This window comes from Acomys minous, assembly GCF_964271855.1.
Source record: "Acomys minous genome assembly, chromosome: 17".
In the NCBI taxonomy this organism is placed as follows: Eukaryota; Metazoa; Chordata; class Mammalia; order Rodentia; family Muridae; genus Acomys; species Acomys minous.
In genome coordinates this window covers 31,392,606-31,406,103 of record NC_140500.1, presented here as the reverse complement: position 1 = coordinate 31,406,103, position 13,498 = coordinate 31,392,606, and the positions used below count along the sequence as shown (strand labels likewise).

The 13,498-nt window shown below is 50.3% G+C and overlaps 1 protein-coding gene across 11 annotated transcripts in view; it reads right to left on the bottom strand.

The window, feature by feature from the left end:
* Nucleotides 1-13,498, bottom strand: part of ATP2B2 (ATPase plasma membrane Ca2+ transporting 2) — a 298,195-nt gene that overhangs the window by 74,999 nt on the left and 209,698 nt on the right. For all 11 annotated transcript variants that reach the window (XM_084766143.1, XM_084766141.1, XM_084766146.1 and 8 more), the window contains one exon: nucleotides 2,213-2,410. In XM_084766143.1, the coding sequence (XP_084622269.1) occupies nucleotides 2,213-2,410 (198 nt within the window). The remainder of the gene's footprint in view (nucleotides 1-2,212; nucleotides 2,411-13,498) is intronic.

Below are 13,498 nucleotides of genomic sequence, written 5' to 3'. Positions count from 1 at the left end.
GGCAGCAGCCATCTGCCTGGAGCCATGGGTTCTCTCTTGGTACATCTCAGGATCTCTGTCATGTTCTACCTTGGCCTCTGCCAGCTGCTCTCATCTTACCCTGTTCAGTAGGGCCATGGGAGGCCAATGATATGGTGACTCAGCCCCAGCCCTGCCTGAGGAGCTGGTTTTGTTTTGTTTTTTTTTTTTTTTTTTTTTTTTTTTTTTTGCCAGAGCCACAGAGTTTCAGCCCCTTGGTGGGTGACCTTGGCACATCCTCCATGGCTCAGGGGACCATATGAATAGCACCTAACTTCTCCTAGGTCTAGCCTGATAAATGGAGTGTTTATTCCTCGTCAATGATGACTTCCCTTTGCAACAGATGGAGACCATTACAGAAAACCACAGCCAATCAAAATGCAGAGTAGTGGAGCCCAGTCCCAATGGATCACTGACCAAATATCCTCACACCTGAGGGTCAGGGAACATTTAGGAAGAAGGGGCAGAAAGACTGTAAGATCCAGAGGATCAGGAATTCTGCTATGGGACTGTGTAGCGTCACTATAGTGTGTAATATCACTGTAGTGCAGCTTTTCGAGGGAGACTCATAATGTCTCGTTAACGCGACCACCCAAAGGTGAGCTGAACAAGGGTGACACCAGTAAACATGCTAAACTGCCAAAAGGAAAAGCCGATGAGACCCCTCAACCTTACACAAAGCACTACAGACAACTGAGTACAATCGGGAGCAGGAGAGGTGGGCCTCTCTAGGAGAGAGCACCCCAATTAGTTGTCCAGTGCCAAATAGTCAGTCCTGAAAATATGCATACAATTAACATTATATGAGCTCAATAGGTTATATTTAGGAATATATATGCATGTATACATACATATATGCATGCAGTAACAGTTGATAAAAAGAGAGACCATAAATTTGAAGGGAAGCTGGGAGGGGTGAGTGAGAGGATTTGGAGGGAAGAAAAAGAAAGGAGAAATGTAATTAAAATACAGTCTCAAAATCAAATAAACACACACACACACACACACACACACACACACACACACACACACACACCTGTCTACAGAGTTACTGTGTGGACTAAGTGAGGAGGCAATGGGCTTTTGCCATAACAGCTCCCAACTTGGGGTAGCTATGGAAACTGGAGGGCGTATATCAGTCTTACCACCTGCTGAACCCATAAGAAAGGCTGTCCACAGTGCATCCGCCTTACTACCCTATGGAAACGTCCATCCTAGTGTCTATTGTCAGAAAATTTCACCTTCCTTCTTGTTGATAACTTGACCTCTGAAAATCATCCACCGTCCCTTTGTGCCCTGGCTGCTAGGAAGCTCAAGTCAAGCTTAAATCTGAGTCACAGTCGCAATGATAACTGGTTTATTTGCTTCCATTGTTTCTGCCTGACACTTTTACTTGCCTTCCCTCCTATCCTCTATGGAAAGAGATCATGTGGGGAAAAAAAAAAAGAAGACTGGGCCTGATAGATGGCTCAGTGGTTAAAGCTGATGACCTGAATTCAGTCCCAAGAACCCACACGGTGGAAAGAGAGAACTGACCCCTGGTGACAGAAAGAAATGGCCTCGGAAAAAGCCTGGAAGCATGATGTAACGTGCTCCACAACCAAGCCTGAGGCCTCTCTCTGGGTAGACACTGTGGTCCCATGATGGACATTTAACCTCCAGGTTCCAATATAGGTCTTTGGGAGGCAACATAGATTAGACGAAGTCACAGGGTGGGTCCAACCTGGGACAAAGAAAGAGCTGAGCCAGCATAAATGCCTGGCTTTACTATGTAACGCCCCCATCACATCATAGTGCAGCTCAAGCCCCAAACTTGTTGTTGGACTTGAGAGTCTCCAGAATGGTAGACATGCCTCTTTACAAATCACGTAGTCTATGATATTTTGTGAGAATAAAAGAAGAATGAACTTAGGCACCGAGTGCCCAGAGCAGCGTAACTGCCTCACTATACCCATTTTCTCTTCTTTAAAGTAGATGCAAGTCCAGAGCTGGGCATACTGAAAGTGCCTAATAAATGTTTACCTTAGCTATTACTACTGTTGGCCTAGCCTTGCACTCATGGGTTGACTGGGGTCTTGGGCATGTATTGGTCTCTGTGTCCTGGGCCCCGGGAAGCTCGCTCCCTCTGTGCAGTGCTGTGAGCGCTGCACACACATGTTCCCTTTTACGTGCCGTGTGCTGTTGGTTACCCTACCTTCATTGCTTTCTCCGGGTGGGTGGTAGAAGGACAGTCCCAGGGAGATGATGGCTGCGATCTCCAGGATGATGAGCGTCACGTCCTGCAGTGCTTCCCACACCAGCTGCAGGAAGGTTTTTGGTTTCTTTGGAGGTATGAAGTTTTGCCCAAAAATCTGTTTCCTCTTTTCTAGGTCTGGAGCGGTGCCTGGCAAACCTGTGGACAGAGGGCAGATGAGTTGGGTTGGGGCCAGGAGAGACGCACGCCTAGTGCTGGGAGCTGAGGAGGGAATGTGCAAACACTGTAGGAACTTTGCAGGCATTTGCCTAGGAGCCCAGTGTTCCAAGAGATCCATACTAGGCGGGGGCTAAAGGAATAGAGAGGAACCTAGAGATGTGGATGGTTCCAAATTCACGGTGGTATCCATCCCATAAACACACATGCCAAAGAACATCTCACACACCTGACTCCAAACATCCCAGCCCCGCCCAAACCGCTATAGCTCAGCGGAGTCATACCACGCAAGGCCTCCTTCATACTAAGGTGTTAACCATCTGCTGTAATTTATTGGGTATGAACTGAAGGTGATCACCAGGCTGGCTGTCTGGGTATGCTGTTACCCAGTGACAGGGTTGAAAACTCTTAGCCAGGCCTTTAAAAGTCGCCACATCCGTGACTATCTAAGCCTAATTCCCAGGACCTGGCCAGTGACCTGCCTTGGGGAAACACTCTCCTGAAATGTGAATAAGGCCAGAGCATTTTGGATTATCCATGTGTCCCTCTGTCCAGAATAAGTGTCTTCTTGGGTGATGCTGACCCAGGCAGGTAGACAGTCGCAGAAGAGGATGGGTAGGGAGATCTGAGTGACAGAGCTACAGACAAGGACCTCACAGAGGCACCAGGAGCTGAAGGAAGCTGTGAATGGCCTCTCCCGATGGGCCCAGGGCGGAGTCCAGCCACCACTCCAGCTTGGTTTGGACTTGGGCCTCCAGAGCCATGAGAGAAGCCATTCCTGTCGCAGGGTGACCCCAGCAGGAGGTAGTCTGCTTCAGTGAGTGTGGAGGTAACCATGCAGCCAGTGCTTTTCCTGACTCTGAGTTTCCACACACCTCATGTCAGCAGGCTTGGTGGCAAGAGCCTTTACCCACAGGGCCAGCTGGACCGCCCCTAGAAGGTAATATAACATGGCTTTTGGGTTGTGTCTTAGTCCTCTGTAGGATCATCCACTCATTCATCAGTCCATAGTTTCTGAGCCTTGAAGGAGCCTGGTGTACAGGCAGCAGGTGTGTGGCCCATGGCTGTAATCTGGGCCTGGGCTTCACAAGAAGCAGGGAGAAAGGTCACAATGAGACCATTCTCAAGGCCCAGAGGGAGAGGGAGCATCCTTACTTGATACCCAGGGATCCTGCAGTGATCTCTCTGGGAGGCAAGGGATGCCCTGGGCAGCCCAGCTACCATCTGCGTAGTAAAAATGTGCAGTCAGGGTCCGGCTGTGCCATTTACTTTGTGGAGGATGGGGGCTTCCCTGAGGCCCTGTGAGCCCTGTGGTCCATATATGGAAGCGCTGTCCCCATTGTCCGTGCTGGGCTTCCCACCTGGGATGTCCACATACAGAGAAAACAAACCCAGCCTTGCCTGCTCCTGGGAACCTCAGAGGTCTTGAGGCTTCCTTTCTGCCTTGCGTCCCAGCTTTTCTGGGCTTTATTCTTGTAATCAAAATCCCCTGTTTTCCAACTCCCTGGAGGAAGATGCACCCCTTATTTGTGTACACCAAGTATGGATGAGTTTTAGACCCTGTCTTAATCCTAACGCTATATGTCCAATTTCTTTACTCACACACCAGGTTGCAAGAAGGCACATGTGTAAAAACAGAACCCCAATTCCACTGCTCAGGAACCCCCAGGACTACCTGGGAACCCTATCTTTGTGAAGACCTGAGTGGTTAGACGGGAGAACAGGAGCTCAGGACTGGGACTGTGGACGTCACAGCTGTGAGATGACAAGTTTAGTGGCAAGTGAAGGAGGCAGGAGGGAGGAGGGAGGCAGTCAGGAGTGGTGACCAAGGCAAAAAGCATATTGGTGCTTGCAAGGGTGGATGCGGGTCCCGGAGGAGAGATCTTCCAAGTGTTTTATAAAGCAGAAGGCTGGAATTTGATACGAGATCTCTGTTGAAGATGTTTTGGGGCCAAATTCAACTTACCTATGGGCTGAGTTCAGCTTCCAGTTGCCAATGTGAGCCATCTAAGGCCATGTGACATTAACAACTGGGGGCTACAAAATGTCACATTACCACAGCTACGACTGCTGACCACGAACAACCACACTCTCACCACTTCCACTGACTGCCGTGTCCCCACTGTCACCACTCCTATTGCGGTCCTGGAATGTTGGACACAGTTTTTCTCGCCATGCTAGAAACTCAGCACCTTGCATGTGTTGTGAGAAATGCTTTTCCTTGGAGCTACACCCCAGCCCAGGCCCTATGTGCACCTGTCTTAGGTGTCAGAACCCCACCAGGGTATCAGCACTCCTCTGGGTCAGGAGATGTGGCTGGGACCTATCTTTCCTTGCCGTTCGACTCTGAGTAGATTTTACACTCTCTTTGGCTGGCCTTGGACAACTGTCCTTGAAGGTCTCTGGGAACCAAGACTCTGGCAGAGCTTTGTACATAGTCAAGTGCCTGGGCCATATTGTACAGACCTGCACACTGAGGCCTAGGGACCTGCTGTGGGGAAGGCCAGTGAGACAAACCCAGCAGCCACCAGGCCCTCCCTAGCCTGATGTGGTTGGGGTGGGGGTGGGGGTGGAGCAGACTAAGGAAGCTTCTACCAGCCCATAGTGCCTGCATCTGATAATGGGTCCACAGCAGCCTGGACCCCGCAACCTCCAGGTATCTAGGGAATTGAAACCATGTAGACAGATTCAGGGCCCTGCTACTTAATTCAACAAAACAACAGTGGTTCAAACTAGACAGTGTCCAAGAGGCCTCAGATGCTAGCTGTGGGACCTAGCACAAGCAGAGGACTGTGGGTTGCCTGTATGTGTGCCCAAGGGTGTGGCTGGGTCAGGACCCCATTTGTACCTTGGTGGTGCTTCAGTGATAATATCAGCTCTAGGAGCTGTGCTGGTGTGCAGGGTGGGCACTGACAGTCTCATGGTGCAGCTGCCTGTGGGAGTCCACAGGCTCTATCCCTTGCCAGAGGCTAGCCCAATGGGCAGCTCCCAGGAGCCCACTACTAGGGACTTGCAGCAATTGGCTAAAATGATGAAATAGGATAAGACACCTGGACTGTTCTTAGTTCTGTGCCCTTGAGCAGGTGGCCTCCCTTTTCTGGGCCTCATTCTCCTTATGGCAGACATTTGAATGGCAATTAACACCTGCCTTTCCTGTGCTAAGGGCCCATTGGCTGCTGGTACTATCATTGTGAGCCACCGACATAGTAACCACCTGCAGGTGCAGGGTCCCAACCCGGCATCTAGGGACATTTAAAGTGCCTGGGTCCTAAGTTTGTGACTGAACTGGGCAGGGCCATGTCTCAGTGTAGAAAGAACTCCCTGGGGATCTTGCCACGCTGCTGGGGTATGGTGGTCCTCAGACAGAAGCCTTTCCCAAGAACTGGGGGAGGGTGGGGACGGGGACGTGGGAATGCAAGGTTTTCAGATGCTACCTGGACCTGCTGCATAGGTCGCTGGGTGGGCCTGCTATCTGTGTCATTGCCAGCTTCCTCAGGAGAGGGGAGTGCAGGTTCTGTTGGCCTGTAGAAGCAGGACAAAAGGAACATGGCTGCTAGGCGACCTTGGGCCCACAAGTCCTATAGGCCTTGGGTCACTGGCTGGCCTGATGAGAACAGCAACTGGTTCAGATCAGAGTCAGCTCTGTGCTCACTCTGCACGGTTCCCAGCTTCCGTGGGACCTGTCTGACTTCTTGGGGTTTCTAAGCCGCTTTTAGCTTCATAGCCTCCAGGAGGCCACTGTCAGTGCAGAAGATGCATCTGGCTGAGAACACAACAGAGCCACACTTGGGGCTGAGGAAGACTGGAGGAGGAAGCCAAAACTCCAGCAGGGAGAGAAAGGGGCCGGGAAGAGGAGGTGAGGGCGGTAGGCAGTCAGACACTCACCCTCACGTTCTGCTTTGAACACATGCCCAAGCCCTTCACAACCTCCCTGTTCCTGGGTTACTGTAGCCTCTCTGAGGTTGTTCCAAGGCCTCCTTCTGCCTCAAGGCATCACATTTACTGCCCTCTCTACCAGGCCCCAAGCCTTGCTCATCTCTGCAGTTGCTCTCTCAGTCTTGGCTCACTGGCTCTTACCCAGAACCCCCTCTCCTGACCTTTTCCCTCTGTTGACTGTCATGTTTAGTCTCCAGAGACCCTGGTGGGAGTTTACCACCTCCTCCTGGGAGCCTTTCTTGATTTACACAGCGAGAACAACCTAGGCTTCTCACCGCTCCCTGCAATCCCCCATCATCACCTCCTACCTTCAGTCATACACACTGTTAGCCCAGGCTAACCCCTGGGCCACACTCTGGCCTTGGAAGTTGAACCCTGATTGAGACCCGACCTTGCTGCTACCATCTTTTGGACACTGTGGCATCCCGAGGGGGGTCCCCAAGAAGCCGTCCATCCTCCCCTGTTTCTTTATGGATGGGGATGTGGGTGCCTAGGCTGGTCAGAGACACTGGAACACAGTAGAAAGAAAGCCTGTACTTTACGGAAGCCATGTGAGCGTAGCCTCTGTGGGAAAATTGCAAACATGTGGACCTTCCCTGTGGCCTGGGTCTGTTAGGGCCATGCTAGGTAGCAGAGTTAGCTGCTACCCAGTGTGCATGTCAGGTATGTGTACAGCCTGTGATCACATCCTGGTTCTTGATGGGAAGGGTGGGAAAGCATGCCCTCTTGATACTTGGCAGTCTTAAGTGGGGTACCCTGTGGATCCAGAGTCTGTAGTGATTATAAATGCTCACAGGGCAGTGAGCATGTTTACTGGTTATATGCTGGTGTGTAGACCTGGTATATATATACATGCATGTGGATACACACACATATGCACATGCACACGCGTGCACACACACACGTACACATGCACACACACATGCACCCGCCTGTGAACTCAGGGTTCACAGCAGACATGACACTGCATGGCCACAATACAGACAAGCTTCTCTGTAAGCCAAGTCCTCTAGTGTAGTGCACACACAGGGACATGGTGCAGTACATGGACCTCTAACCTGTTCTAGGCACAGACATGTGGTTCACTGGTTCAAAACCCCTACTGTCTTTGATCCAAGTCAAGCTGAGTTACTGCCGCTCTTCCATGATGGGACTGCTGTGGTGAACATCTCAGTTCATGGATCCAGAATGTTCTATGTGAGCAGGGAAGGGGGCTCATGGGTAGGGCGCATGTGGGGCTGGCTAGTGGGAATCTCTAGATGCTGTGAAAATGTCAATTATTTGTACTAAGAAAGAGCTAGATGCCGGAGTATGAGTTCCCAGATGAAACAGGGAGCCAGCCTCTTGGCATTTAGGATAAATAGCAAACAAGTTCTCTAGTGTGAGCGATGTCCTGTATGATATTTGGGACATACAAGTAGCAAATTAATCACTTGCTGTTCACCTGAAACACAAGTGATACTGATCTGCCCAGCATGCTCCCAGAGTTCCTCTAGGCCTCCCTCGGATCTACCTTGCTGTAGCAGCATGGCTCCATGGTGACTCAGTGGGGAGGAAACTGAGGCACTGACACATGGAAGGGACGTGGCCTTTCAGCAAAGTGATTTGTCTGCAAAAGAGGCCTGGGCTGCCTTCCACTGTAGCCCTCTCCATGTGGTAGAGAGGTAAGGAGGTGTGACTTACTGGGTGCCTATCTCCCTCAGACTAAGCCTTGTTGTACATACACAAACTCTGTTTCATATTCGGTCAACCTTATAGAAGACACTTTATTCAGCCTGGTGGCTGGTCCATGCCCCTTGGAAAAGTAGAGAACCCCCAAAGCTGAATTCACTGCCCATCTGACCCCCACAGGTGGGGTGCTCCCAAACCTGGCTAGCAGCACTTCCTCACATCTCCAGGAGGGGGCGCCCTGCACAATGGACACTGGGCAGGTGGGTGCCTCTCTCTGAGCCTCTCCATTCTGTAAAAGTGGGGCTAGGGACAACTTAGTTCTACTTTTCCCCTCTTTGAGCTCTGACCACACTGAATTGGCAGCAAGGCTGCCTGCCTTCTGATGGCCATGACACATAGCGAAAGCCTGCCTCATGGAGGCTCCATGGCTGCTCTTTCCGTGTGAACTAGCTGCCTGCATCAGAACCCAGTGCCCAAGTCAAAGGCAAGAACCCTGCCTCTCTCATGCTGCTCTGGAGACAGGCTTGTACTCTACAGTCTTAGTTGAGGATGAGAGCTAGCTCCGAGGCACCTGAAGGGGATTTGGACAATGTAGTCAACAAGCTGGGTGTTGCTAAATATTTGTGTTGTCGGTGTGATGTGGGTTCTTCCATTAGCATAAATAAAAGCCTTATATTTTGAGGAAAAAAAAACCCCTACAAGCCCTTTAAGTGCTACATTTATAGAAAAATGAGCCTCTGTCTTTGGAAACTGAGTGGGCTAAATAAACTGCAGTGCATCTAGCCCACAATATACTATATGGCAGTTATTTAAAAATGTGCTCAGTTTATGTTCACTCACATAGAAGTCTCCAAGGGAAACTGGTGAGTGAAAACAAGCATTAGAACAATATGTACAGTTCAATTCCATTTGTGTAATACAGAAAATGCCACATTTCGTTGCCTGCACACACACGAGTACGTGGCGAGAGGTGTGCAAGGATCTCCTCCTCACGAAGGAGGAACTGACTCCTGGAGGAGGCAGTGGGATGGCTGTGGTGGTGGGCTCTGATTGGAATCCATGAATGGAACATGGAATATGTGAATGGATACTCGAAACAGGAGAGTATGTTTTATCTGAGTAACTAAAGTTTAATTTATTTTTTTTAAATCAACATGGAAGAAAACAAAGATTTTTTTTTTCCCATGTCACTTTTAGGTGAAATGGACCTGACGATAACATTCCTGGGTTAATATTTTAGCCATATTTGTGATCTTTGTGTTTCTGACTGGATCTTTTCAGCACTTCAGTGTCAGAGGTAGGATGGTGCCTACTTCACAGCCTAGTCATGAAGATGAAGACAGAGCATGGCAAGCCAGGCACTTGCCAGGTGCTTGTGGATGGCCCCATCACCTCTCCTTCCCCCTTGCAGCTTGTCTACACCCCTCCTTCTGGTTCATTACCATCTCTTTTCTTTTTTTCTTTTTTTTTAGGGGCAGGGGGGCAGGGTCTCACTATGTAGACCAGGCTGACCTTGAACCCTCAAAGATCTGCCTGCTTCTGCCTCCCGAGTGCCGGGATTAAAGGTGTGTGCCATCATTATCCCAGGGTACGCCAGGCTCTCTTCAGCCTCTTAACCCTGATGCACATACTTTGCAAAACTCTGTGCAAAGAAAAACCTCATCTCTGGCCATACTATTCCTGCCTGGCTCCCACAGCCAGTGAGGTCACCGTCATTGCCGCCCTGGATAAGTGCTGCCTCTGCTCCCACACTCAGTCTGTGTTTTCACAGCGGGCAGTGCACTGCGTTAAACCATTATCAACTACACTCCAGTGGCTCCCATCACATCCAGCTAAAAGTCACAATCCTTATCCAAGACCCAGTGCCTGGTCCCTGCCATTCTCTGCCGGCTCACTGCCCCATCTCCACCCTTATGCTCCAGTGATACCAGCCTCCTTCCTGAGCCTCCGACTCAGTGCAGTCCTGCCACAGGGCCTTTGCATGTGCTGTTTCCTCTGCTGGGAATGTCCTCCTCTTTTCTGAGCCTCTCTTGGTGAGGGTGGACTCCATTTCCAATGCTCTTCTTGTCGCCCAAATCCCTTCCATTCACATCATTAATAACACAAGTGTTTTTTTTTTTCTTATACTTGGCTCCCTTGCCAACTGTCAGCTCTGTGAGGGCAGGGGCAGTGTGGCCTGTTTTGTTCTGAACTACAGGAGTAAACAGATGGCCTTTCCTAGACACACACACCTAGGAAGACCAGACGGGGAGGGGACACTACTTGAATCTATAAAGTGACATCTTCTTCAAGACAGGTGTCTTTGTGAAAGGGACAGAAATTTGGAGGGACACTTGGGGTCTCCTCTGGCCATCCCTCTGTGCTTGAGCTTACTCTCAGTGGCTTTGTGTTCTTGCTGACAAGTAGGGTAGGAGAGGCTCCAGGCACAGCCCCAGGGTTGTGGGGACCAGGGGCCGGCTTGCTGAACAGATGCCCATTGGAGGCCTGAGCCTTAACATAGATGCCTGCGGCCTCCAGATGTTAACGCCCCAGAAAACTCTAGAGCCACTAGGCCCTTCTTGCTTTTACAAATGGTGACTTAAGGACCAGGCCAGGAGACACACTATGGAAATGGATGCTCTCTCACAAATGAAAGAATTCTGAGGGCTCTAGGGGGCCAGGTGTGAGGCAACTCACTGCAGCCAGCTGAGACTGAGTCCCCATGGAGGCTGGTGTAGAAGCTGCCTCCATCCCTAGTCTCCTGAGGGGCCTCCCAGGTCCACAGTACTCACGGGGCCATTGTGGGTGAGGCAGATAGAAGAGTCAGCTCTGGTCCATATCTGGCCAACGCTGTTGGACAATGGTCGCAGTATCCTTGTCTTTTACTCTGTGTGTACTGCACAATTTACTGCTTATGGCTTCTCTGTGACCTCACTTGTGAACTGTTTTTTAGATGGAGAAACTGAGGCATGGAGCTGTATAAAGTCACTTCCTTTGGGTTTCCACTGGGTCTGCCTGCATTTGAAATCCAGGATCTAATGCCCGGAATCATGGCCCCTACCGGTGAGCATGAATTTAGGTCCTTATGGCTGGATAGAATTCCATGAGGGAGGTTGTGAAAGCATGGGGTTATTTCACATTCTGAGTGAAGAAACCGAGTCACAGAAGAAAGGGGAAAGCAGATGGGCATGGTGACTCACACCTACAAATGCCAGCACTTGGCAAGCCAAGGCAAGAGGCCTGCTAAATGAGTTTTAAGCTAGCCTGGGCTACACAGTGAGTTCAAGGACAGTGTGAATTAAATAGAAAAAATAAGAGAGAGAGAGAGAGAGAGAGAGAGAGAGAGAGAGAGAGAGAGAGAGAGAGTCATGAAGGCAATTCACTGATGTGCCTGGATGGACAGCCTAGATTGTTCAAAGCAGCAAAATGTGTGTGTGTGTGTGTGTGTGTGTGTGTGAGAGAGAGAGAGAGAGAGAGACAGAGAGACAGAGAGAGAGAGAGAGAGAGAGAGAGAGAGAGAGAGAGAGAGAGACACACACACACACACAGAGAGAGAGAGAGAGAGAGAGAGAGACAGACAGACACACACACACACACACACACACACACACAGAGAGAGAGAGAGAGAGAGAGAGAGAGAGAGACAGACAGACAGACAGACAGACAGACAGACACACACACACACACACACACACACACACAGAGAGAGAGAGAGAGAGAGAGAGAGAGAGAGAGAGGCAACTCACTGATGTGATGTGCCTGGGTGGACAGCCTGGATTGCTCAAAGCAGCATACTATCACCTTTGTTGTTTCATTTTGTTTTCCTGGAGACAGGGTCTCATGTAGCCCAGGCTAGCCTTGGACATGATAAGTAGCTGAGGATGACCTAGAACTTCTGATTCTCTTGCCTCCACCTCCCAAGTGCTGAGATTGTAAGTGTGCACCACCACAGCCTGCTTATCTTGTATTGGGGATTGAACTCAGGGCTCTGTGCCTGCCAGGCAAGTACTTTACCAAAGGAGCCATGTCCCAAGATCTCTAATGTTACTGTTTTAAGAGGCAACTTCTTTGAACCCTGAATGCCCCATTTTTACCACTACTATAGGCTCTGGAGGGCCCTGGGGTAGAACTTGGGCTCTGTCATCTAGTTGTATGACCACCAACAAGTTGCATTGGTTTCCTTGTGTGTAAAGTACCGATTTCCTAAGCTGAAGCCTGTGTGCCAACAGAGTGTGCAGAATGCCCTTGCGGGGTACTATCTCCCCGTGACCACCTCTTCACTTTCCCACTTACCAAGCTGTGACTGCTCTTTGTTGTAAGGGGTCACATACCAGTGAGCAGAAGCACCCAGAGCCATCTCCCTTGGTTTTCTGCACTTATTTGGAAGCCTGGTGAGGCACCACTGTGACCATAGGCTGGGTGAAAATTTTATGGGAGCAGCTGGGGCATGCACAGAGAAAACACAGCATCTCTTTTTTGTCCTCAGGCCTTTGAGTGGCATGTCACAGCATCCAATGACTGGCCTTTCTACTTTCCAGCTGTGTGGTGTGAGGGACAGTCATCTACCTTTTCTGGGCTTCCCAGGCTTAAAGCAAGGGGCTTCTTCAGGCTCTAGAGAGCTTTATGAGGCAGTGTGGAACAGCCAGTGCTCTGCACAGGATGACATTTGGTGAACAGTAGTACCTCATGTCTCTAAAGGGTAGAGACCCTGATTCAACTGCAGAGGTCACACTCCACAGAGCTCAGGTGGCTGCTAAATTCTCCATGGTCATGCAGCTCTGCATTGGTGCATGTTAGACTCTGTTGGGCATGGGTCAGTGTTTACAAAGCATGCCTGGTGATGCTTCACCATGCTTCACTGGAATTCTGTCAGCAACCAAAATGCCCAGTGCATTTCCCCAACGGACCCTCCCAGGGCTTCCCTCTTCACTTTGGGTGCCATGGTCTGCAGTTCAGTGTGGCAGAAAACAAGAAACTTCCTTTTCTTGTGGGATCGGTGAAGGGCTGGGCTGTGCAAATACAATAGCCATAGTGACTGAGGGGAAAGAACATCTGGGTAGAGCTGGGCCCATCATCACCAAGTCTGCCTCCTCAAAATGACAAAACGCTAGGCCTCTGTGGGGAACCAGCCACAGTCTCGTCGTGAGATTTACTAGCCCGTGTGATGTGATGACGGGTGCCTCTGTCTGCACCCAGCTCTACTGCTTGGCTCTCTTGAAGCACCACACTGGGATCAGAACACCAGGGCCCTGGATGGCCACTGAGCCACAAGCCTCTGAGTACATCTTGGTGATATTCCTGCTGGGGATGAGTGGCCTTCTTCGGCAGAGAAGGGGCTTTGGGTTGACTATGTCTGTGTCCTTCTGGGTTATAAGACAGGGCTTGGGGTTCTGGCTGCAAGGAGACCTAGATCACAAGCTCCGACAAGAGATTGCCTGGGTCTAGATCCCAGGGCAGGAGAATCACAGGACCTGCTATTAGGGT